We start from the raw sequence: 25,411 nt of genomic DNA on the forward strand, positions 1-25,411 counted from the left end.
CAATTTATCTTTGGGTACAGACACTAATTAATAGCCATGATCGGTCACGTTACGAATTCTCTCAATTTCAGTCTGGAGAACTACACAACACTGGTCATTCGCTGAGTGGTTGATTTCAGACTTCCTGTATCTCACACAATTTATGCATTTCTTCTCAGCCATGGTGCACTCCTGTGATTTATGATTGCCAGCGCATTTGAAACAATTTGGGGCATCTCCATTGGTCTTGGCAGTACAGTTGGCCTCAAGATGGTCATATCTCTGACAATGATAGCATATAATTGCATGGTATTTGTCTCTCAGTGTGTATATTCTCCATTCTAATTTTAGCTAGTCGTGATTCTTGTGAATCAGCTCTCTCACAGTTGGGTCACACCTCAAAATGTAGTGCATCGTGCCGCCAGCCGCAGGCTTATCCTCAACACCCCCAATGGCGTGTAAGAACTCATTGCGGTCTAAGATGGTCTCCTTTATTTTTTCCTTGGTCTCCTCTTTATGCACATTGCATATCATGATCTTTGGTTTCATCTTTCCAACACTTGGTATTAATTTGCTCAACAGACTCCAGTTTTTGAGCAGCCTCATCCCTTGTGTTCTCATTATCAAAGTTCATGACAATGTTACTTCTATTTATAAATCTTGAATCAGTTATTTGAATACCATTCAATGCCTGGGAGACTTCATCCTTCATGTCTGTTGCCTTCTTTTCCTGTGTAGAGGCCTTGACAACAAGTAAATTCTTCTTTTCTTAACTTTCCTCTTACGTTTGATGACCTCAGCCCAAGTTGCATCTGCTGACTCCACATGCTCACCCCGCTGCAATGCGTCTGCCACCTCCCCCAGCTCCTCCTTCACGCTCACTGCTCGTGACTCAACTTCTTGTTTCACTTCTGATATTTCCTTAGATAATTCTAGCTTGAATTCTTTAATTTTTTCCACAATTTTGGTAGCCAGAGATGCTTTATGAAGGCATGGGTTGCAAATCCAATTTATTTTAGGTATATTCTCCGACTTAATTCCAGACAGATGAGCACACTTCACATGACACCATTTAGGGCACAGACAGCACCCTATCCACTTATCGCCTGTGGGATCCACACAAACGTAACAGAACTCCACCAAGTTCTTGGCTCAGCCAGCCATGTCGACATAGCGCTTTTGCGAGCAAGGAGCAGCACATCTGATCAGCGCGGCAACTCACCACTCACTCCTACACCTGCAAGTGTAGGATCGATGCAGATGACTGACAAAAGGAATATTACAACATGCAAAGTTGTGCCCATAAGCTTCAGTAGTGTATAAAAAGATCAGGGAAGACTTTAGTGCACTATCTATCTAATGAAGTATGGAATGGAATGAATTATTCTGATCAGTGACAAATGCAAGACTAGAACAGAAAATCAGGTTTGCTGTACTTGACATTTTGGGTTACAAATGGAGTAAATGAATCTAGCATCAAATAAGCATTTTGGGTTACAGATGGAGTAAATGAATCTAGCATCAAATAAGCATTTTGGGTTACAGATGGAGTAAATGAATCTAGCATCAAATAAGCATTTTGGGTTACAGATGGAGTAAATGAATCTAGCATCAAATAAGCAAGTACAGTAATGCAGAAACATGAGGCTAATAATGATTCTGTTCCAGCACAGAATGATCCACAGACACACATGGAGGAAGAAAGTAACAAGGGAGGAGCACATGTGTCTAACAGAATATATACCTTATTGGCCACTCAAAAAATATGGACAAAATTGTAGAGCCCGGATAGTCTCAGAAGTCTCAAGAGCATACGGTCACATGCACCGATCGCCAGCTGTGCTGCACACTTATTAATTGCACTATTTCTGTTTCCATAATTTTTTTTTAATCTAAATTCACAGCTCTGTATTTTAACTTATTTGAGTGTTTTAACAGTAAATAATCATATTCCTCTGCCAGAAACAGTATTTCATTTACCACAACAGGTGAATATGTTACTTTATTTTGCTCCTGGAAAAAATTAAATAATATTCTAAATAATTCCAAACATGGCTTTCCCTCTATTAGGAAAACAAAATCAAGGTGGTATTAATGTACTATCTGCATTGGGATCGAGAACACCAAACTCGTGCTGTCACTCACGGAGACAAGATATGGCAGCGTTGCTTTTCCCTCCCAGGTCCCCTGGGGGCACTGGCTGTCAAGCGTGGGACCTGGGGGAAGAAGCGACGCTGCCAGGTCCTCTCTCCGTAAGTGACAGCCTGGATTTTGGTGTTCTCGAGCCCAATGCACACAACAGTACAACAGTGAGAAAGAAAGATGAAGGATGTCGGAGATGAAAATGTGAAGAAAATGTTCCTAGGGTCTGATTCTTATGTAGTTTTACCAAAGAGGATTGTTAAAAGCTAATGGAAGTCTGGTGTGAGTGGAGGGAAAGTGTAAGATAAGGGTGGTGGCTGAACAGCAAGCATGAGCTATAGTACATTGTTTTTATTTTTCTCCAACTCTTTAATTATGTCTTCCTTCAGCTTGAGGTCCTCTTCAAGCTCACTGGCCCGCTGGAGAGCTGCCTCTAGTGCATCCTTGCAGTTCTGGTCTGTTATATCTGATGCCTGCAGGAACAAAGGGTACATTTAATGTACGGACAACTTGTCAAGATGACTGCTGGCGTTTATGAAATAATCATTCCCCATTTTATCTGCTTTGATGCTTAATTAAAACTTTCTTTCTTAAGTTACTATTAATTATGCAGCTATTTAAAGTCTGCTTAATACAAACTTATTTTTGATGATTAGTGACTTGCATGACAGTTACCATATATAAGTACAAAAGTTTATCTATCTTTTTCTAAAGCCCATGGATACTACTTACTAGGGGATTGAATTTATTCCTTACATGAGTGTATTATAGCCTTGGATGGACAACTTTTTCATGAGTACTGCCAACTGTTTCAACATATGCAATCTACCTTTTCTGTTTGGGTGTTTCTTCTTGAACTCCCTCAATTATGCTAATTTGACTATGATGTACAACCAGTTAAGATGGCCCCAAACATACAGGACAATAGCTACTAATAGTTTATATTTTGAGCTTTAATGTCTGTCATGCAAAGCATACCTTAGACAAGAAAATTAATCTAGTTGTAATTGAAATACAACTGTGCATAAATTTTCTTTAGTCAGTTCACAACACAGGTATTCCTAGTTGGCAAATAAGACTTACCTTGAGAAGCAATGATTTTTTAGCCTCAGGAGAGAGATAAAGTCCTGCTTTAAGAAATATAGCTGCTAACTGCTTCTGGTAACCCTGGAGAAGGATGAGAAACAAATTTAGAATAAGAAAATATATACAGTCCTCACAATAATAAGAATTTTTCATGATAAAAGTAATATATTGCAGTGATCTATATTATGAAGATGTCCCGTATAAATACTATTACTTGCAGACATTTTCTATGACAATTATATATATATCTAACCATTGAAAACAGCAAAATTACCATATTTTCTAAAACAATCTACATTCACAGTCTCACTTTTTCAATAGAATTATAAATATCTTACAAAAACAGAATAAAATGTGGAGGGACAGTCAGGGTAATAACACTATTACTCTGCAGGAAAAGTGTGTTTGGCATATGGTTTTTTTCTCCCTGAATGACTTAAGGCGAGTCTCCAGGTAGCACTGTAGCAGGCTGCCAATAAAGTCAAGAGTAAGTGCCTTAATCATTCACATTTTGCAATGCACTATGTTGCCAAAAATTAGGGCAGGGTGTCAACAATGCTGTGCCAAAATATCACACTGCTCAAGCTGTTTCTTTAGATATTTGCGAAAAACGATGGGTTAAGCCCCTTGAAACGCATAGTAGGTCTGCACAAAGAATAAAAGAAAAAATCAAATTACCTTTTCTGTTAGGTAGCCATCCTGCTTGTCCTGCTCCACCTCATCCCACTCCTTCTGCAGGTCCTCAGGCAGTCTCGGGTACACAACCATTGCGTTTGCCCCACACACCAGTGGGGTCTTGAATTTAGCCAAGTACCTGAAATGGACATCTTTTTTATATTTTATAATTAAATTCACAACACTATGTATTCTATATATATTAGTGTAAAGGCAATCTTTAACAAGGTTGCAATGTTTTTGGTTGAGCAATAAACTGAAGCTCCAAGATACTAGTAGTTCCATGTCAGAACTGGCTCACACAACTTGCTTGAAGAAAATATGTTCAAAACTTTGACCTTTATTTATCTATATCAATTTTCCAACACCCTGTCCCTCCACAGAAACCTCTCTTAAGAAAATGTCCACAGTAAAAGTGTTTTTAACTTTCTCTAATCCAGTACTTCCTTACACTACATCCAATTTTTCACCTACCAACTCTCTTCAATACTCTTTCAGTCTACTGCTCTATTTCACTGGTTATTTTCCCTTGACTTCCTCTCCCTCAGTTCTGCCCTCATACACTCTTTACAAAATTGTCCTCATTCATTCTCATCCATTGTGCAAACTATCCTCAAGTGCCAGATTTCACCCATTCATCCACTACACAATCTACTCCCATTGCTGTTGCACCCTTCATAAAACTCTCATACACATCTTTCTTGACACACCACATGCATCTCTTAACCCCTTCGCGCCGGATGTTCAAAAAGCCCGCCTGGCTGATATACGGCGTGCTCGGCCACGTGCTACCGCGCGCGGGAAACCTGAGCCGGCATGTATCTGCTTGTCGCCTCCATATATTATGCTGCTAATTTTCAGTCAACATGTCACGGTCACGTTGAAAGGCAAGGAGTGGTGGTGTTGGCACCTTGATGTCTGGGAGAGAGAGAGAGAGAGAGAGAGAGAGGTGGGCGAGACGTGATGGTGTCGGCGCCTCGGTGTCTGAGAGAGAGAGAGAGAGAGAGAGAGAGAGAGAGAGAGAGAGAGACAGCCAATGAGACTTCCTAATTTTAGACACAAGGCGGGAAGAAGGCGGTGCATACCGTAGCTCATTTTTTGTGATTGGTGGGAACAAGGATGGTGGGAGGAGCAATAGGATTTCAAGGACAGCATACGGCGTCTTTACTTAGCAACCAACACAAAGTACGGGACAACTCAATAGAAGAAGAAACAGAATAGAAATATGACGTCTACGTAGGCGTCATCGCATATGCTACTGGGGCTTCATGACGCCTACGTAGGTGTCATCGTATTGAAAGGGTTAAGTACCTAATTTCCAGCGTGCATATCCATAGTTGTTGTGCTACTGTACATTCCACATCCATGTCTCTGATACACATGACAGAGTTAGGGAATGCCATTCAACAAGTTATATTTATGCAGCTGTCACTTATTAATGCTAACTGTTTATCATAATAAATTGCCAATCATGCTAATCAAATTAATTTAATATTAATGGGCACTTTCCTCCTCCCTATATCAAACTATCCTAACTATAATAAATGGAGGCCATAAGATTCTGGCTTATCTCAGGAGGTCTTAACCCTTTCCATCCGTGATGCAGACATCGGCGTCACAGTATGGAAAGGGTTAAGAGGAAATGGAAGAGAATTAATCCTCTTCTAAACCTCTCAATTCCTCTTAATCCTCTTCCATTTCCTCTTAAGAGATTTAGAAGAGGACTAACGATGACGCCGTCGGACGCCAACATTGGTATCGCTGGAGTGAAGGGGTTAAGTTCCTGCCTGACTGACAGCAGCTTTCTGGCAAGAGACATTGTTGTCACAGCTGTACCCATGACAACATTCAAACTAAATCTCATCACTATCCAACAGTTCCCTCCTCTAATGCTTTTCCCCTAGACAGTGTGTTGTGGGCACTTTTTTCTATAACATGAATGAAAATTACTGTAGTTATGCATGGACTTATCAGTGAGTCAGTCAATATAAGTAATAATATACACCTTAAGAACATTATTAATTAATTAGGTTTTACAGAATAATAAACTCTCCCTAGCAGTTTATACCATCAAACACATGGATAATTAACTGAATGTTCAAATAAGTTGAACATTATCTATGATAGCTACAAACTTTACACAAACATAGCCTATGCTCCAATATTTTCTCTTTCACTCAGAATACAACACAAATCTCACACCTGCACTTTTCAGGCTCTGTAACCTCCAGCAGCTCTGAGTGGGCTCCACAGCTTAGTTTCACCTGAAAAAATGTAAGAAATCAATGCTTGTAAGAGTAACTAAAATCAGGAGTAATATAATGGAAATATAATAGCTTGTGTAATGTCTAATACCATTCCCATAACTAATCCATGGTGTTTAATTTCAATACTTTCATCATAATCAACACAAAAGTCCCAGGACTCCTGCAAGCCTGCCTGGGAGTGAAGACAAGTCTTGATAAATGAAAGTCAACACGGCAGGAAGCTGTCCACCATAATCAACTACCACGTACTGGTTGGTTACTCAAGTACTGATGTACTGTAATGTATACATACTACTAGTATATGTATCACATGAACAATAGGAACTACATACATACTAGCAACTAAGAGTAAAGCAGGTCTAAGGCAATGAAGGATTAAGCTCAATAGCAACAAATGCTCAAACAACTAACAATGACTGGCAGCAAAGACAATGAAGAAGAGTGAAAAGAAATGAGGAAACTTAAAATATTGCTTTTAATACCAAAAGATCAATAGCAACATTTACTAAAATAACTAACAATGGGATGAATTCAGGCTATGGAAAAGAGCAGGATCAATAGGAAATAAATATTAAAATAAATAACCGGAATGGAATGAAGAAATGAAGCAAAATAGAACCACAAGCAAATATACATTAACAACTGCAACTCAGGGATGAAAAAGGCATAAAAAAAATTAATAAATAAATAAATAAAGAGAAGGGATAAATAAGGCTTAAGACACATGACCTGGTTTCCTCTTCCTCCTCCTCCTATGAGTACCAACCTTTGTGGAGCGTTGCCGGTCCTCACCACACCTGCTTCCCTCTATCATGTTCATCGCTACAAACGTGTTGTTCTCAATCGTCCAGTCACTCCATACCCTGTGGGGGAGATTGCCAATGATTAAAGACATGCAGACTGATCCCCCATACACTAATATGCTCTGTCAGCATAAAAGATAAAATGATGAATAAGAAGGAAAAGTTAAATGTTGGTTTATCATTTGCATCATGGTAAAAAAAAGGTAGAGATAACAGCTATATGAAAGTAAGTTAGGATAAGATTTTTAAGTTAATGTTGGCATATATTACACTTAAGAGGCATAAAAAGACAAAGAAAAAGTTAAATAAGAAGGAAAAGGTATATATGTTGGATTATTTTATGTTTCATGATAATAAAGAAAAGATAGAAATATCAATGCTATAAAAAACAAGATAGATAAGAAGGATAGAGAACTGTCAGAATACTTTACACAGACAGAAAAAGTAGGGGAAGCTTTTAAAAGAAAATATATATAACTGTTGCTTTATTATGCATTTTTGGGGTAGAAAAAAGTTTAATAAAAAATATATTATACCCTTCAAGATAGATAAAGCATGAAAGTGAAGATCAAAAACAAAAAAATATAAATCCCACTCAATTTTACAGTTCACAGTAACCAAGAAAGAAAGCAGGAATAAGAAAACAGGAAAATGAGACAGCAAAAGAAAGAAAAAGGTACTGCCAGTATATTTTACACTTCAAGGTAAAAAAGAAAAAGTAGGAGGAGAGAATTTATGGTCAAACTAGAATGAACCCTCTAAGAGCAACTTAAAAAAAACTTATCACACTTTATCAATAGTTAATATCTAATATTAACATCTGAATGATCAAATAATATGAAAATGGACTTTAATAACACTAAATGGTACAACATGTGCTCATTTTAAAGTCAATGGTATGCTCAGTTGAAGAAGACATAAATTTAGAAGCTCAGAAAAGTACTTACTATTTATGTTTACCCTCTGTAGACCTGACCATAGAAAACTTATTCATACTATGTATTTGAATTTTACAAAAGTATACACAATGAGCACAACTTGAGACCTTATGAAAGTACCCTACATACTATCCATGTTTAAGTCACTCCTCTAAACTTGACACCAGAAACTTGTTCATAATATTCAGCTTTTACATGAAATTACACAATAAGCACAATGGACACCAACCAGACATTTCACAGACAAGAAGACTCACCCCAGAATACCTTTGTAGGGCTCGTAATACACCTGGATGTCTTCCTGTGTAATGTTGCTGAAGGGACACAGGACATATTCGTACCTGCAAGGAAACATGTTAAGTACTCAAGAATGGACATGGATAAATTTTTTTTTTTTATCAGGAAATTAATGGTTTGCCCCTTTTCTCTCTCTCTTAACACCTGCTGACAGATTTTCTCTCTTTCAGCATCCATCAGTTCTCTCTCTCTCTCTCTCTCTTGAAAGCCACTCACCAACGGGGAGGACCCCAACATGGCTTTGAAAAAAAAAAATCATCAAATCTATTAACCTTTTAAAAATTTATACCTCTTTAACTGTTTTAGAACTCGATCACTGTCTTCTATCTATCTTGAGATCAAGCGTTGATAAGAGTCATAAAATACTAATTACATTAATTACAAAATCAAAGCAAATATCAGGTAAACCAATGGATCGCGAATTGTTGAGTAACAGACAACGTTAAGTAAACAACAACAAAGAGTAGTGATTGAGGCATTTAACGCAGAGGGCGTCCCCAGGGCAGGGCTCTTCTTGGCGGTCTGCTCTTCATTCATTCATTAGCGTGGATATTTGGACTGGAACTGGGAATTTGTAACCGTTTAGTAGACACAAAGATTGGTAACTTCGTTTTCTCACTGATTAAGACCTCGAAAGCCTGAGGATTTGAAAGAAATTTCCCGGATAGATGGGAGATAGATAATGGCGACCGACAGATAGATGGAGATGCCCTTGTTTCAAGTTGGCCAGGTGATAAGAGTTTGAAATCAGTTAAGTAAAAACAAAACTTAAAAAAACTCAAAGACTTAAGGACTCAAAGGCAAATGGGGCGACAAAGCCTCAATTCTGCAGAATCAAATACTCAATAAAAGAATGTTGCGAAAAAAAAGAAATTTTATTTAAGAATAAAGATGTACATTTTAAGAATAAGATTTAGTTAGAATTCTCCCATAGTTTTTAGTTTTGGTCTCCCTTCATGCTCTGTTGATTTTGATTTTGCCCACCATTCAAAGGATATTGCTAAATTAGAAGGTGTTCAGCGTCAAGAAAGCGAAAAGAAACTTTTTTCCCTCAAAACAACTTCCTACGAAGAAAAGGCTTTCACTCGTTAATCTTGTCTTGATCTTTAAAGCGTCGCCTCGAGAAATCAAATGTGAACAATGTTTTAATGTTTTGTTTTGTTGATGATGACAACATTGCGACATTGTTTATGATGACAAGACACGAACAATGCAATTGAATTTTCTTGGCGTAAAACATAAATGTAGAATGGAATAAGCTCCCAATCACCATGTCACTTAATATCAACTAGTAGAAAGCAACGTTTTTTGGTCTCTTCTGAAATTAATGTAAAATTTAGGTTAGGGACAGACCACCAAGTCTGACCATGGGTCTGTCTGGTCTGATTTCTTTCTATGTAAATCTCTCTCTCTCTCTCTCTCTCTCTCCAAGGGCCTGCTCCAGCACCCATCAGCATGCCTTCTCCATCACAGTGGTGGTGTGGTGGAACAACCTCACTACTGATGCAGACGTGACACAACTGTCCACTCAGCAGATGAAGGTTGCTTCCTACAGGTGGCTACACCTACACCATATGGGCATACATGTACATATTTGTATATAATTGTAATTGTACCTTAATAACAAATGTCATCTTGGCAGACGCTTTCGAATAGTTCCCCACCAGACAGAGGAACTTTACATTAGAGAAAAAATAATACTGCCGTGTACCAATGTACTAAATGTGTGTTCAAATAAAAAAGAAGAAAATAAAAATAAATAAATAAGGTACCTACAGTACACAAAGTAGGATGTCCATACAGATAATGTTTCCTAAATACCATAGAAAAATAACATACGAGTGGACCTGCAAAACAGCCTCTTCCATCAGTTTTCATAACTCCAATCTTTCCCTGAAAACATTATGAACGTTTCACTTTTAACTACTAAAATCTTTTCTTTCACTTAAGTCATGCCATTACTAAAACAATAAATAAATAAAAAAGACACCCAAAAAGTAATGAATCAAAACTGCTGACATGCTAAAGGCTGAAGTGTTTTTATGGTACAGAAACTTACCAACCATAAACATTTGTTATCATAACTCTCCATATTCCATCAGGCTATCACTAACATCCTGAATACAATTGGCTCCTTGAGGGAAATCATTACAAAGACATGCCCCACACTTACTTAGCATCTCTGTAAGTAAAGCACTTCCCAGCCAGGCCGTGGAGGTGCTCTGGGCCGCTGACGTTTGCTGGCTTCATCCTCGCAAGCAATTTCTCCTCAGCCTTTGTATCTAATTTTTGTAGGGAACTGAAATAAATGGAAAAATAATGTCTATATATACTGTTTACCGTTGATGAGGTTTCAGGCCCTGGTCTGCTGCCTATACCTATTATTATGATCCATGGGGCAGCGTTGAATAACATCCTGAAGGTGGTAAGAAATGCACTTAAGATACATAAATCAGGGATCTTGTAAAATTCACATGCATACTTAAGTACTAGTTTCTGATTAGCATGAAAAAGTATACAAACACCCTAAAACTGATGGTATGAATTTTTCTTTTGATGCTCAGTGATTTTACATAACTGACACTATTTTATATACACTCAATCACAATATTAATCTGCAGCATTGTATCATATTATTGCACATGAACAATATCCTGGACAGTCTGTTTCTAAATAAGGTATGTAATGTGAAATAGGTTTGTTTCTTTGGTGGAGTTAGGTCACTATCCCTTTGGCAGTCGGGTTCCATTAAAAAGGGGGGTCTGCTGGGCCTATCCCACTTGGACTTTTCCCTCTGATAGGCCTAACCTACTGAGAAAATTACTTATGCTTGGGCGAGGAGCACAGCCACTGGATAATATTAACCCGATAGCAGCGACGGGCCAAATTTGTGGCTTTACCGTGTAGCAGTGACGGGCCAAATTTGTGCCATGATATAAACCCCCCAAAAAAGATGATACATAAACTGATCACAAATGCTTTGATATATATTATAAAATGGTTTGTGTGGATGATGATTTTTTCTCATTTTTCTCGCTTAGAGGGACCATTAAGAAACATGATCCCTGCTGCTACCAGGTTAAGATCAATTGTTGCTACTGGTGGTATTTATACAATCATCGGCTCTGTTTATGGTGCCTATCCAGACTCCAGAAAGCATCCAAAGTCAGGGGAGTCGAGAGGTTCAGAGCCCCAAGCTGGGAAGAAAAAAACAACAAAAATAGGAAACGCCAATGAAGGAAAGATTTACAGACAGGTTAGGTCAGTACATGTTTAGCATCCCATGGGGGCTCTGTTTATGGTGCCTATCCAGACCCCAGAAAGCATCCACAGTCAGGGGAGTCGAGAGGTTCAGAGCACACACTGGGAAGAAAAAACTAAAAATAGGAAATGCCAATAAAGGAAAGATTTAGTTAGGTTAGGTCAGTAACCAGAAAGCATCCAAAGTCAAAAGGAAAGATTTAGTTAGGTTAGGTCAGTACCCAGAAAGCATCCAAAGTCAGGGGATTTGAGAGGTTCAGAGCCCCAGACTGGTAAGAAAAAAGCAACAAAAATAGGAAATGCCAATAAAGGAAAGATTTACAGATAGGTTAGGTCAGTACATGTTTAGCACAGCATTCCCCGAAGTCTCAATGGCCCCCTAGCCAATTTTGGTTGAGAGAGGTGAGTATGGGCAAACACTAGAATAATACCGAAAAAAGCAACAAAAATAGGAAACGTCAATAAAGGAAAGATAAACAGATAGGATAGGTAGCGGGTTCTTTTTTTTATATTTTTCTTCACGCCCTTCAACTAATTGATTGACTGATTGTTTATTGTTGCAAGTAAAACAACAACGGAGAAGGGAGGAGCATGCCATCCCAACCCCCAGGCAGTACAGAGTGTGATTATACAACTAAGGATATATGTGTAAGTAGCACCAGGAAACTAAAAAAACTGTCTCATTAGCTGTAAAAAAAAAAAAAAGGTCAGTACATGTTTAGCATCACCATGGGGACCTCCTACCTGTATGAAGTGCTGGGGAGCTCATTAACGACCCTCATAGGTACCATCTCGCTGCCAGACCCCGTGAGCTGAAGGAGGAGACTTATATACAAAACGACGGCTTTTATACCATCCATTATTGTGAAGGTTACTGTCCCACCTCCCTCTCCTTAACGCCACCTGTCCCTTCCTCTTCTTGTTCTTGTGGCTCTTTTTTTTACGTTACTTCTATTTCTTCTTCTTCTTTTGACCTGTGACGCTTTGTATCGCTTCTTAGGTCCTCCTTTCGTTCATCTTTTCTTCTTTTTCACTTATTCACACTTTTCTTTTCAGTATTACATCAATTTCTTAATTAAGCACTTCAGCCTGAATTTAGGTTTTCTGTCTCTATGTCTGTTTTCTGTTTCCTTCTCTGTGGCTGCCTTAATTAATTTGTTACGGCATTCCCTGATGTGTTTACTGTCTGGGTCTATTATTTTCCTCTTCTTCTGTCGTTATTTTGTCTCTTATTGTCCAAAACTTGTGTACTATTGCTTTTGTTTCTCTGTGGTTATTTTCATTTTTGTGCTTAGTGTTGTTGTTATTGTGAAATGCGAGAAATACCTCCCAGCAGAAATAAGTCGCTCTGCTGTCCACTACGCATGCGCACTTGAAAAATACACAGCAGGGAAGCCTATTAATTTGCCTGGTTCTGTCCTACTTTGTCCATTTGTGATCTTTGGGCAATAATATGATACAATTCTGCAGATCAATATTGTGATTGAGTGTATATAAAGTAGTGTCAATTATGTAAAATCAATGAACATCAAAGGAAAAATTCATACCATCAGTTTTAGGGTGTTTGTATATAGCACAGTAATGGTTATGGTTGATATTGACCACAAGACAACAACATACCAGACCAACAGACCAAACAAGCAAAGAAGTGAGTGACCATCAACGTGGGGTAAAGCTTTCTAAAATTTCCCTTATTCGTTTGTTGTAATGCCTTCTCTTGATTAAAAGTGTTGGTCTGAGGTTCGTGCCGTGTAATTCAGCCGAAATGGGATAAGTAAACGATAGCGGTGGGTGAAATATAGAAACAGTAGGCAAGCTGAACCTCCCTCTGCGATCTATTTTGCAACTGCGAGCTAATTCCTACATCAGCTGTTATGTCAGTGCAACGCTGCCAGATTGTCGTACTTAGCCTCTTATATTTCCCGACTTCCTACTCCTAAACTGTCTTCTGGGCTCCAATAACGAAACTCATTTATAGTTATCGTTAAAAGCGTTAGATTCTGATGTTTCTTGGCAATAACTAGGCGTCAGAAACCAGTAAATACTACGCTCTGAGTACGATAATCTGGCAACGTCAGTGTGTTTGTTTACCTGTCAGCTGAGGCGCCGCACGTGCCGAGGATTTGACGTGATTTATTGGCACTCGACGAGGCTGCGGCTCTTCAAGGACACAGACATGGAACACAGCCGCGAGGAATGCCGGTGTGGTCCTCGGGTATAACGGTAAGTCATGGGCGTGCCTGCAAACCTTCCCGTAAGTCACAGGTGTTCAATGGAGGGTAGCTGTTTACTCACCTGGTCGGCCTATCCGCTCCCTTTACCACGACAAGGAACTGTAATAGAAAAAGTTGGGTGGGGCGAAAAACTACCAGTGTAACAAGTATAACAAGTGTGACAGTGGAAAACAAAGAAAAGGACAGGAAACGTGAATGCAAAAAGACAAGACCATTAAGTGTGTCAGAAGAAAATAAAGGAAAAGAAAATACGAAAGCAATAGTCAGTGGAAGCAAAGTGTAAAGTGTACAGGCTGTGTGGATGTCAAAACAAGTGTACAGCTCATCAAGGAGAGAAACATAAATGGTTGTGTAGGTTTGCCCTGCCGATGTATTTTTTTAATGGTATTGACGTTTCGCAGTGATGAAGACTACCTTCCTGATCACCTCCCTCCCTACCGGCCAACCTACCTCCCTACCTACCAGCCTGCCTACCAACCTCCCTCACTTCCTGCCTCTCTCCCACCATGCCTACCTCCCAACCTACCCGCCCACTTGCGAACCTGCAACACACCTCCCTGTAAACACTCTGGCATATGCAAACACAAGACTGAGTCCCTCAAAACACACTGACTGGCCCCCCCAAAAAAACAGCCCAAACAAGGTGGGTGGGTAAGTGGGTTGGTGGTTGCGTGTCAAGAAAGAGTGTGAGGGGAGGGAGGTTGGAGGGTGGGTAGGCATAGGTGCAAGGGGGGAGGAGGAAGGAAGGGGTGTGGTGGTTTGTAGAGGGAGTAGGTCTATACAAACTACCTTTCTGCTCACCTCCCTCCCTTATTACCCGATCCTCCCTGTCCACCTCCCTACCTACCAGCCTGCCTACCAACCTCCCTCACTCCCTGCCTCTCTCCCACCACGTCTGCCTACCAACCTACCCGCCCATTTGAGAACCTGCAACACACTTCCCTTTAACCCGATAGCAGCGGGGATCATGATTCTTAATGGTCCCTGTAAGCGAGAAAAATGAGAAAAAATCACCCCTCACACAAACCATTTCATAATATATATCAAAGCATTTGTGATCAGTTTATGTATCAGCTATTTTTGGGGGTTAGAATCATGGCACAAATTTGGCCCGTCGCTGCTGCACGGTAAAGCCACAAATTTGGCCCATCGCTGCTACTGGGTTAAACACACTGACTGGCACACACACAATAACACAAGACTGAGTCTCCCTTAAAAACACACTGACTGGCACACAAAAAACACGACCAATAACATTTTCAAGTCATAAAGAATCTAGCAATCTATTTCGTATAAGAAAATTAAACTGTCTTTTAAGGTATATCGTCCAAGGGGCAACTGTCGTTTGTAGGGATTTATGCTATGTGTTATTATTATTATTATTATTATTGTTATTATTATTATTATTATTATTATTATTATTATTATTATTATTATTATTATTACATATAATTCCCTAGTGTGCACTCTGTGTCACTTTCACTCATCGTACTCGAGCTACGTCTCAGGACTGTAACTTATAGCAGCCTTGGGAGCCACCTTCCCTGCGAGGTGGTGCATGCACAGTCCAAAAATATTATTTTTCCACCACCATCCCCATCATCATCATTGTCATCATTATCAATTTTTTTGATCGTAGTTGTTGACCTATTGTTATTTTGTTGCCTCAGTAAATTCTGTCATGATGTTTTGACATGATTTTATTTTTCATCTGGTGTCATTAATTAGTTAATTCAACCACAGGGCGTCGGGCAGCGGTTCATTAATCAGCACCTTCCTTTCTTTTTTTCTGGCTCACAATTTTTTTTCTCTCTCTCTCTCTCTCTCTCTCTCTCTCTCTCTCTCTCTCTCTCTCTCTCTCTCTCTCTCTCTCTCTGACTAAGTCTCTATCTATCTATGTATTCTTATTTATCTATCTGTTTATCAATTATCTATTAATTTTTCCCTACACTAATTTTCTCATCCATTATTCATATTTTGATTACTTTTATATTATTTTTCCTCTCAACCATTCTTTTCACACACACACACACACACACACACACACACACACACACACACACACACACACACACACACACACACACACACACACAGCCTGCCCAAGACTAACCCTGAATGTAATTAATTAGGGTAATGCCGTACAGAATAACGCATCTCACGCCACCACGCTCGTTGGCTACACATTTGCAAGATTAAGGCAGTTGCTTAGTTGATCGGTGCTGGATAGACGGCTCGTGTTGGCCGCGCCTTGCTGCTGCCCGGCCCTCCTCCCCAGTCCCCACCCTCCCACGCTCGTCTTTGTAATGGGCCAGTGTTTGTAAGCTCCCCAACCAAACACAAAATAAGACGAAAATTCCCTGTACGAAAGCTCTAGTGTTTGGCGTTGATATAAAAAAGAGGAAATTATATCTTTAGCATCTGGCATTGAGTAGAAATAACGAATCATTGTGGAGAATATAGTTTGGTTTGGGGGCTTACAATGACTCGGTGTTGGGCTGTCGAAGTGGCCCAATGTCTCAGGCTGACCGACGAGCGAAATGGATGACTACCCAGGCCGAAAAGGAGTGGGGTTGGGCGGGGCAATGCTGGTATCACGTTCAGTTCACGAAGCTTCAATCTTATGTAAGCTGAAGAAAAAATAATGAACACCAAAACTAAGAAGCATAAGGTGATGAATATATGGTATTGCATACGACATAACATAACGTAACGAGCAGTGAGGGTCAGACGGGAGGGAGAGAGAAGAGAACGAGGGAGAGAACAAGGGAGAGAGAAAGAACGAGAGAGAGAGAGAGAGAGAGAGAGAGAGAGAGAGAGAGAGAGATTAAAAAAGAAAAGAAAGACGTGCTGTTTCCTTCCATTTTGAGAATAAAGAGAAAATGGGGGAGTCGAGATGGCGGCGGTAGTGGTGGTGGTGGTAATGCACATATAATTAAGTGTTTTGTGCCGCCTTAGTAAGAAAACAGTAAGAAAACAGCGTAATGGTAAGAGTCAACCCCGAGGAACAACAGCACGGCATGTTTGTTTACCCTGGGCGCAACGGGAGCCATCTGGCGGATATTGGCGGCGGTGCGACGCTTTTATGGGGCACGGGCCGGGCGGACGCTGCTCATTACTGGGTCCCGAGGAGAGGGTAGGAAAAAGGAGGGTGCGGTGAAGAGAAAGGGCGGAGGGAAGGAAGGGAAAGTAAGAAGAAAGAAAAAGAGGACAAACACATGAATAGACCGAGTAGAAGAGAGATAGGTAGGGAAGGGAGGAATAGAGAAAAAAAAGGAAAAATAGGTAAATGGAGAAGGAAAGAATGATAAGTAGAGATAGAAAAGGAGGACAAACAAGTGATTAGAGGAAGTATAAAAGAGGTGGGGCGGGAAGGAAGGGAAAGGAGATAGAAAAGGAGGACAAACAAGTGATTAAATTACAAAAGAGGTGGTGGGGGGGCAAGGAAGGGGAAGTAAAGAGGAAGAAAAAGAGGACAAACAAGTGAATAGACCAAGTGCAAAAGAGGTATCGAGGGAAGGAAGGAAAAGTAGAGAGAGAAGAGAGTAAAGAGTAGAAAAGTAGAAGAGTAGAGATTAGAGTAAAATAGTAGATCGAAACAGGACTAACAGTTGAACAGATCGAGTAAAAAAGAGGTCTCGAGGGAAGGAAGGAAAAGTAGAGAGAGAAGAGAGTAAAAAGTAGAGAATAGAGAAGTAGAAGAGTAGAGATTAGAGTAAATAGGTAGATCGATACAGGACAAACACGTGAATAGGTCGAGTACAAAAGAGGTAGGAAGGGAAGGAAGGAAAAGTAGAGAGAAAAAAATAAAGAGCATAGAAGTAGAAAAGTAGAAGAGTAGAAAAAAGTAGAGAGAAAAATGAGGATAAACCAGTGAAGAAACCATGAAAGTAGATTTTTTATAACGCTTTTCATTACTAGGTCCCGAGGAGGGTAGGACGGTGGGGTGAAGAGGGAAGGAAGGAAGAGCAGGGAGGAAACAGAGAACAAAAAAGAGAGAACAAACTGACTACAAAAAAGAGGTGGGAAGGAAAAGGTGGAAAGTAGAGAGAAAAGGAAAGAAGACAAAAAAAGGAAAAGTAGAGAAAAAAAGTAGACAATCAAGTGAGTAGGCCGAGTAAAGAGGAGGTAAGAAAAGAGGAAGGAAAAGTAGAGAGATAAAGGGACGAACGAGTAAATAGATCGAGCACAAAAGAGGCTGAAAGAGAAGGAAGGAAAGGTAGCGAAAAATATGACCACCAACACGTGAATTGCCTGAGGACAAAAGTAGATTAAAAAAAGGTGTCCCAGGGAAAAGGGGAGAAGAAAACGGTGCACAAAGAGGTCAATGAACCGAGTACACAGATAAAAGATGTGCAGTGAATCGAACCTGGGATCTCTTGGTTGTGAGTCGAGGGTGATAATCGCTGCGCCACGGAGCCAAAGAGTGAAACTGAGATTTACTATGTCCGTCTTGTGAGAGAATAGAAGAAAATGTAATGAGAGAGAGAGAGAGAGAGAGAGAGAGAGAGAGAGAGAGAGAGAGAGAGAGAGAGAGAGAGAGAGAGAGAGAGAGAGAGAGAGAGAGAGAGAGAGAGAGTTTTTTCTTCATGCTGTGAGTGGAAGCCAAGTGGTTAGTAAGGACAGTGTGTGTGTGTGTGTGTGTGTGTGTGTGTGTGTGTGTGTGTGTGTGTGTGTGTGTGATCTTAGTCTGATGTGATAGCTAAAGCAAACACAACCTCATTTGTCTCTCGCAGAGGAAAAATCATTCAACGGACTATTTTATTCTCCTGAAGGAATGGAAATAAACGTAAAAGAAGGATAGAAATTGAAAATGTGATGGTGGTGGTTGTGGTGGTCGTGGTGGTAGTAATAGTAGTAGCAGTAGAAGTAGTAGTAGTAGTAGTAGTAGTAGTAGTAGTAGTGGTAGGAGTAGTAGTAGTAGAGAAAACTCGCTATCTCTCTTCTTCACACACACACACACACACACACACACACACACACACACACACACACACACACACACGTTATTTATGGGCAGGTGTGGGAGAGAGATCAAAATATATTTATTTAGGAGGGAGAGGTGGCGGCGAAACAGGTGAGAAGGAAGAAGAGGAAAAGGAAGAGGAGGAAGAAGTGGAGGAGGAGGAAATTAAAGTAGGTAGTAGTAGAGGAGAAGGAGGAGGAGGAAGAAGAGGATGATTGAAAGGAGGAAGAGAAATGATGGTTATGATGATGATGATGAGTAGGAGAAAATATATAAGAAAAACAATGAGAAATGGAACGAAAGGTATTACGAGAGAGAGAGAGAGAGAGAGAGAGAGAGAGAGAGAGAGAGAGAGAGAGGACTAGGATTAGTTTGTGCGATTTTTTTCTCAAGAGTAATGCGGAAGACTGTCTCATGTGTGTGTGTGTGTGTGTGTGTGTGTGTGTGTGTGTCTGTGTGTGTGTGTGTGTGTACGTGACTGCTTGTGTGTGCTCAAGATGAGGTTTCTGGGTGCAAGCATTTTTCTTTCACTATTTTTTCTTTCTTGGCTAAAAACATGCATGGAAAAAGAAAAAAAACAGGAAATTTCTTTGTATTTTGGTATTTTGTTGTGGGTTGTCGCAGTAACACAGAAAGGAGGAGGAGGAGGAGGAGGCAAACAGGCACGTAGGTAGGCAGACAGGCAGGCAGGCAAATAGGAAGGTAGGTTGGTAGGGAGGTTGATAGGTAGGCAGAGAGGAATGACATTTAGGAGTCGGATGAGAGAATTGTAAAAAGGACAAATAGGAAATGAAATATATAAGGAGGAGAAAGTCGGAGATATATGAGAAGGTAGAAGGAAAATAATAATTTGAATAGGATGAAGGCGGAGGAAGAGGAGGAGTCAGAGGTGGATGAAGAAGAAGAGGTGGAAGGAGGAGGCAGAGGAAGACTAAAATGCTACATACATTGCCTGTCAGTTTAAACGAAAGGAGGATAGATAAGGACAAAATCTATCTATGAAAGAGAAAACATTATAGGCACTTCTTGGGTCGTTTCTCAGTCCGCAAGTCACTCAACCTCGAAATAGGAAGCGACGGCCCAGAAAGTCTACGGTGATGGCCAGCCGCGTTTTATTACCTGGTGTGTTTCATCCCTATACTTATTCCTGCTCTTAATCATTCATCTTCTTGTTTTTGTTCTTGTTCTTGTTGTTGTTATTCTTTTTGTTATTTTTTATTTTTTATTTGATCGTCTTCATCGTCGTTTTGTTATTGTTGTTCATCTTTTGCATATTTTCTTTCTCTGTTTTTCGTTTTTCATTTTTTCCTCCTTCTCATCCGCTGCCGCCCCCTCCTCCTTCTCCTTGTTTTCCTCCTCCTCCTCCTCCTCCTCCTCCTCCTTCTTCTTCTTCTTCTTCTTCTTCTTCTTCTTCTTCTTCTTCTTCTTCTTCTTCTTCTTCTTCTTCTTCTTCTTCTTCTTCTCTTCCTCTTCCTTTTCCTCTTCCTCCATTCTTCTTGACTTGTAATACATAAACTACTAGTTCTTCGTAGAACACTCTGCTACATTACTTATGAACACACACACACACACACACACTGCGTCGTGCCAACTCTCAGAAAAGGAGGGACACGGAGAGAGAGAGAGAGAGAGAGAGAGAGAGAGAGAGAGAGAGAGAGAGAGAGAGAGAGAGAGAATTAGGAGGTATGAGAGGACGTGAAAGTACAGGTGGGGAGAGAAGAATGTGTGTGTGTGTGTGTGTGTGTGTGTGTGTGTGTGACCTGGCAACACCAAGCCGGATAGAGTACACATAAGTAGCAGCAGCAGCAGTAGTAGTAGTAGTAGTAGTAGTAGTAGTAGTAGTAGAAGTAATAGAGTAGTAGTAGTAGTAGTAGCAGTAGTAGTAGTAGTAGTAGTAGTAGTAGTAGTAGTAGTAGCAATAGCAGAATTAACAGATGTGATAGCAGTAGGTCATAGTGGAGGTGGTTGCACTAACCTTGATACCCACATCTTTTATATATTTAGCAGCATCTGCCGTAGGATCTTGGCTTAGTAACTCTGGCAGCGGAAATAGCTGTAGTAGCTTTATAGTAGCAACAGACATCTACACATTTATATTTAGAGACACTTTGCAATAAGAGTAAGGTTAATTTAGATTCAGTTTCGAAGAGAATAACTGAAACAACATGCGAGATATCTGATTTATAGCTGTAGATGTATTAGTTGTGGTAATAGTAGTAGTAGTAGTAGTAGTAGTAGTAGGTGGTGGCGAAATACAAAGAAAATATTCACTTATTCCAACTATGTTTAAAACAGATGGCACAGCCAGCTAGCCAACCAGGTGTGTGTGTGTGTGTGTGTGTGTGTGTGTGTGTGTGTGTGTGTGTGTGTGTGTGTGTGTCGCCGTCACATTATTGTTGTTAGATATATCTTAGTCTCGAGTTATTTGATCTTCTTATCTATTATACCTCCTCCTCCTCCACCTCCTCCTCAAGGTCACATACTCAGCCTGAGGTTATTTAGTGCCTCAAAGCATGTTGTTGCCCTGCCTTTGTTGTGGGGAAAGAAAAAAATTCTTGCCTGGGTATCCACTAACCTGTGTGTGTGTGTGTGTGTGTGTGTGTGTGTGTGTGTGTGTGTGTGCTTGGTATGATAATTTTCTTCTTCTACGTCAATAACTACAACAACTTTTTCTTATTTTCGGCCCTTAGCGTAAGTAGTCTTTTTTTCTGTAGGCTTTTGCGGTCGGCCACATTTCTTTAGTTTCGCGATCGAATTTGTTTTTATAGTGACAGCCATGCTATATGAGTCTTTGCTTGGCTCCTGTTGCCCTTCGGTGCTCCTGTTGGCCCAGGTCTGTGAGGTTAGAGTCGACTAATATGTACATAGACCACATGTGATTTGTTTTCGGTCGCTCGGCTATGGTTGGAAATTGCCAGCTGATAAAGGCAGGACTCGAACTATTGTCCCTGGAATTAGCTCTGACCTATCAGCCACTGCCTCCCCACACTACTACCATTACTACTACTACTACTACTATTATTATTACTACTACTACTACTAATAATAATAATAATGATAATAATAATAATAATAATAATAATAATAATAATAATAATAATAATAATAATGATAATAGTAATAATAATAATAATAATAATAATAATGATAATAATGATAATAATTGTAATAATAATAATGATAATAATCTCTCTCTCTCTCTCTCTCTCTCTCTCTCTCTCTCTCTCTCTCTCTCTCTCTCTCTCTCTCTGTAATCTTTCGACGCCCACTTAGTGCGTTATATTTGCCAGGCTGATGTGGGTGGGTAAAGAGAGAGAGAGAGAGAGAGAGAGAGAGAGAGAGAGAGGTGACGAGGGGGAGGGAGGCAGGTGTATGAAATAATTAGAAAATATTTTTACTACCACCACCACCACCACCACCACCACCACCATCACCACCACCATCACCCCTCACCTCTTTAAATTTGTGAATGGTGTAGAGCAAGATGGGTTGACAGGCTTCGCCACCACTAATCTCTCTCTCTCTCTCTCTCTCTCTCGTCTTGGTCAGTTAAGAGTTTGCATAATTTTTCCATCCTTAGAGAGAGAGAGAGAGAGAGAGAGAGAGAGAGAGAGAGAGAGAGAGAGAGAGAGAGAGAGAGAGAGTACTACTACTACTACTACTACTACTACTACTACTATTACAACTGCTACTACTTCCTTCCCCTCCTTCCTCCTCCATTTTTCTTCCCCTTCCTCCCTCACGTTCAAATTACTCTTCATCTTCTCTCCCCTTCTGCTTTACCTCTCCGTTGTCTCATTTCTCTTTTTCTTTATATCTCCCTTTTCTCCTCTACATTTCCTCCTCCTCCTCCTCCTCCTCCTCCTCCTCCTCCTCTTCCTCCTCCTCCTCCTCCTCGTACCTGTCTACTTCATAAGACTGATCATTTATATTTTTTTTTTCAACGTGACGTGTGTGTGTATGTGTGTGTGTGTGTGTGTGTGTGTGTGTGTGTGTGTGTGTGTGTGTGTGTGTGTGTGTGTGTGTGTGAGAGAGAGAGAGAGAGAGAGAATATGTATATACGGAAGTGGGCAGTGATTTGACAAACTCTCTCTCTCTCTCTCTCTCTCTCTCTCTCTACCTACCCACCCCCAACTATTTCTCTCTCTCTCTCTCCCTCATCATCAGTACTGGCAGCATCAACCTCTGTAACACGTGTCAGATATGCTAAACGCGGCCTTGATTGGGGTAGCAAAAGAACAATGTAATATTTAGTTTATAATATTGGTAAAAGGGAGAGGAGGAGAAGGAAGAAGAACAGACGAGGAGGAGGATAGAGTAGCAAGAAGAAAAGGAAAAGGAGGAGGATGAGGAAAAAGGAAAAAAAAGAGGAGTACGAGTTAATGGGGAAAATCTAGATCATATTAAAGAGTAAATATTTAGTTTGGAATATCGGTGAAAGTAAAGAGTTAATGGGAAAAGAAAGGTATGATAATAGAGTAAATATTTAGGTTGTAACGTTAGTCAGAATAAGAGCTAAAGGGAAATGAGAGATAAAAGAAAGTTGTAAATATGAGGAAACAAGTGACAGGAGTTAATAGAAATGTGATCAGAGAGAGAGAGAGAGAGAGAGAGAGAGAGAGAGAGAGAGAGAGAGAGAGAGAGAGAGAGAGATGGGGGGCAGGGGGATTTGCAGGTTACAGATATATGCAATGGTCTCGTTAAAACTAAGCAGTGAGGCGTAATAAAATAAGTCGTAACGCGGTGTTTAAGAGGGCGGGAAGGAGTGGTACATTTTTGACGCTGACAAAGAGAACCCTTGACCGAAGTCGCAATTATTCTTTCTTTTATACGGGAGCAACAGAAGAGGACGAGGAGGAAAAGGCAATAGAAATGGAGGAGGAATAGACGATGAAAGCATTGAAGGAAGGTGTTGAGGAGGTGGAGAAAGAAATAGAGGACGATGAAGATAAAGTAGAAGTGGAACAGGAGGAGGAAAATGACGAGAAATAGTAGAGGATGAGGAGAAAGGAGAGGAGCAGGAGAAAGAAGAAAAGACGAGGAGAAGGAAAAAGAAGAAAAAGAGGAGCTGAAGAAGGGGACTGAAGAAAAAGAGGAGGAAGAGAAGGAGGAAGAGGAGGATAAGTGGAAGGTGGAAGATGAAAAAGTCGTAAGTTAAAATCAAATATAACTCCCTCGTGTAAACTGAATATTTAGAGTTCAATCCCTTTTGCCTTTCCAACCTACCTAACCTCCCCTAACCTACTTAACCTAACCTTAACTAACCTTCTATGCTTCCCCGTCTGTTTCCTCCCTCCCTCCTGAACACTATAACATTTTCGTTCTTCCTACAGACCTAACATAATTTTGCAGTCTATGTTCTTCCCTGCTTTGTACATTTTGGGTATCAGTAAATCTAGTTCCTCTCTCACCTACTTTTTTTTCTGCTTCGTGTTATTTTTTTTTTTTTTTTTGTGTGTGTGTGTGTGTTCTCATTATAGCTTTGTTTTTTCATCCTTTCACCTTCATCTCCTCTACTTTTTTCCCTGACCTTCCCTCTCTTCATTTTTCTCTTCTTACACACTCAGATTTTCTTCACCTTCCGTCATGGATCTCTTTTTCTCTCACTTTTTCCTTGCCTTCTCCACAGCAATAATTTCTTGTGTTTTTTTCCCTCCCTCCTCTCGTACTTCCCCTCTCTCGTTTTCTCTCCTCGCATATTTTTCCTCTTAAAATTTCAGTTTTCCCTCACCTCCCGTCATGGATATTCTTTTTCTCTCACTTTTTCCTTGCCTTTTCCACAGCAATAATTTCTTGTGCTTTTTTCCTTCCTCCTCTCGTACCTCCCCTCTCTCGTTTTCCCTCCTCGCATTCTTAAACGTATTATATATATTTTTTCTTTTCCTGCCTCTCTTCTCTCTTTGTCCTCCTCACCCGTCGTCGTATATCAACTACCCTCTCCTACGTATTTCATCCCTCCCACTCCCCCTCCCTTGCCCTCGTTTCATTTTTCCTCCTCCTCCTCCTGGTCCTCCTGCGAACCCGTAATCTACCGCCGTGAACTGGTCTCCCTGGGATGCTGCCAATAAGGGCGTGATAGTGGCCACTCTGTGTCATCTGGAGTCCGTCATTTTGCTGCCCCGCCACTCCCTCCCCTTCACCTTGCTTCTCCCATTTCTCTCTCCACTCCCTCCCTCCCTCCCTCCCTCCTCCCCGCCTCGCCTTGTTTCTTCTCCACTCCTTACATCGTCTCGCCTTGTTTCTTGTCCACTCCCTCCTCTCCACTTCCCTTCTCCCTCCCTCCCTCTCTCCCTGCTTTCACCTTGTTTCCTCTTCCCCTCCCTTTCCCTCCTCTTCTCCTAGCTTCTCTCCACCCCTCTTCACCTTTCTTCTCTCCACCCCTCCTTCCTCTTCTTGCTTCTCTCCAACCCCTCTGCACCTTTCTTCTCTCCACTCCTCCACCTTTCTTCCTCTTTTTTATTTTCTTATTTCTCTGGTGCCGTCTAGAGGAGCCTCTTGGACAACCCCCAGTCCGTTAGTGGCGCAGGCGAATTTAATTTATAGTGGCTGCCGTGATGTAGGTATGACTTGCTTGGTCCATGCTGCCCCCCCGGTGCTCCACTTGAATGAAGTCGCCGAAGTTGAAAAAATCAGCGTGTTTCGGTGGGACTCGAACCTTGGTCCACTAGCTCATCACGTCTGCACCCTGACCACTCGCCCACCGTCCACCCACCTCTACTCCTTCCCTTCCTTAACCTCGCTTCCTTCTTCTGCAATCTACCGC

General features: G+C 40.7%; 2 protein-coding genes across 8 annotated transcripts in view; one reads left to right on the forward strand and one right to left on the reverse strand.

Moving 5' to 3' along the window:
* Positions 1-983: 983 nt before the first annotated feature.
* LOC127005819 (N-acetylglucosamine-1-phosphotransferase subunit gamma-like) lies at positions 984-12,765 on the reverse strand. 2 transcript variants are annotated; one of them, XM_050874961.1, is made up of 9 exons: positions 12,193-12,765; positions 10,361-10,486; positions 8,148-8,231; positions 6,916-7,012; positions 6,085-6,146; positions 3,886-4,021; positions 3,205-3,288; positions 2,466-2,594; positions 984-1,216 (listed from the first exon to the last, which is right to left on the reverse strand). In XM_050874961.1, exons 1-9 carry the CDS (start codon positions 12,306-12,308, stop codon positions 1,211-1,213), a joined length of 840 nt encoding a protein of 279 aa, XP_050730918.1. In that variant the 5' UTR covers positions 12,309-12,765; the 3' UTR covers positions 984-1,210. The 2 variants fall into 2 exon arrangements, with proteins under 2 accessions (XP_050730918.1, XP_050730917.1); XM_050874960.1 differs by having other exon boundaries at positions 984-2,594.
* A 782-nt stretch (positions 12,766-13,547) lies between these two features.
* The window catches only part of LOC127005820 (cytosolic carboxypeptidase 1-like), an 86,454-nt gene continuing 74,590 nt past the window's right edge, over positions 13,548-25,411 (forward strand). For 4 of the 6 annotated variants that reach the window (XR_007758937.1, XM_050874964.1, XM_050874965.1 and 1 more), the window contains exon 1: positions 13,611-13,671. The gene's annotated coding sequence lies outside the window, so the exon portion shown is untranslated. Of the gene's footprint in view, positions 13,672-25,411 lie in introns of all 6 variants that reach the window. The other 2 variants (XM_050874970.1, XM_050874971.1) reach the window with 2 other exon arrangements.

The sequence above is a fragment of the Eriocheir sinensis genome, chromosome 31 (assembly GCF_024679095.1).
Source record: "Eriocheir sinensis breed Jianghai 21 chromosome 31, ASM2467909v1, whole genome shotgun sequence".
In the NCBI taxonomy this organism is placed as follows: Eukaryota; Metazoa; Arthropoda; class Malacostraca; order Decapoda; family Varunidae; genus Eriocheir; species Eriocheir sinensis.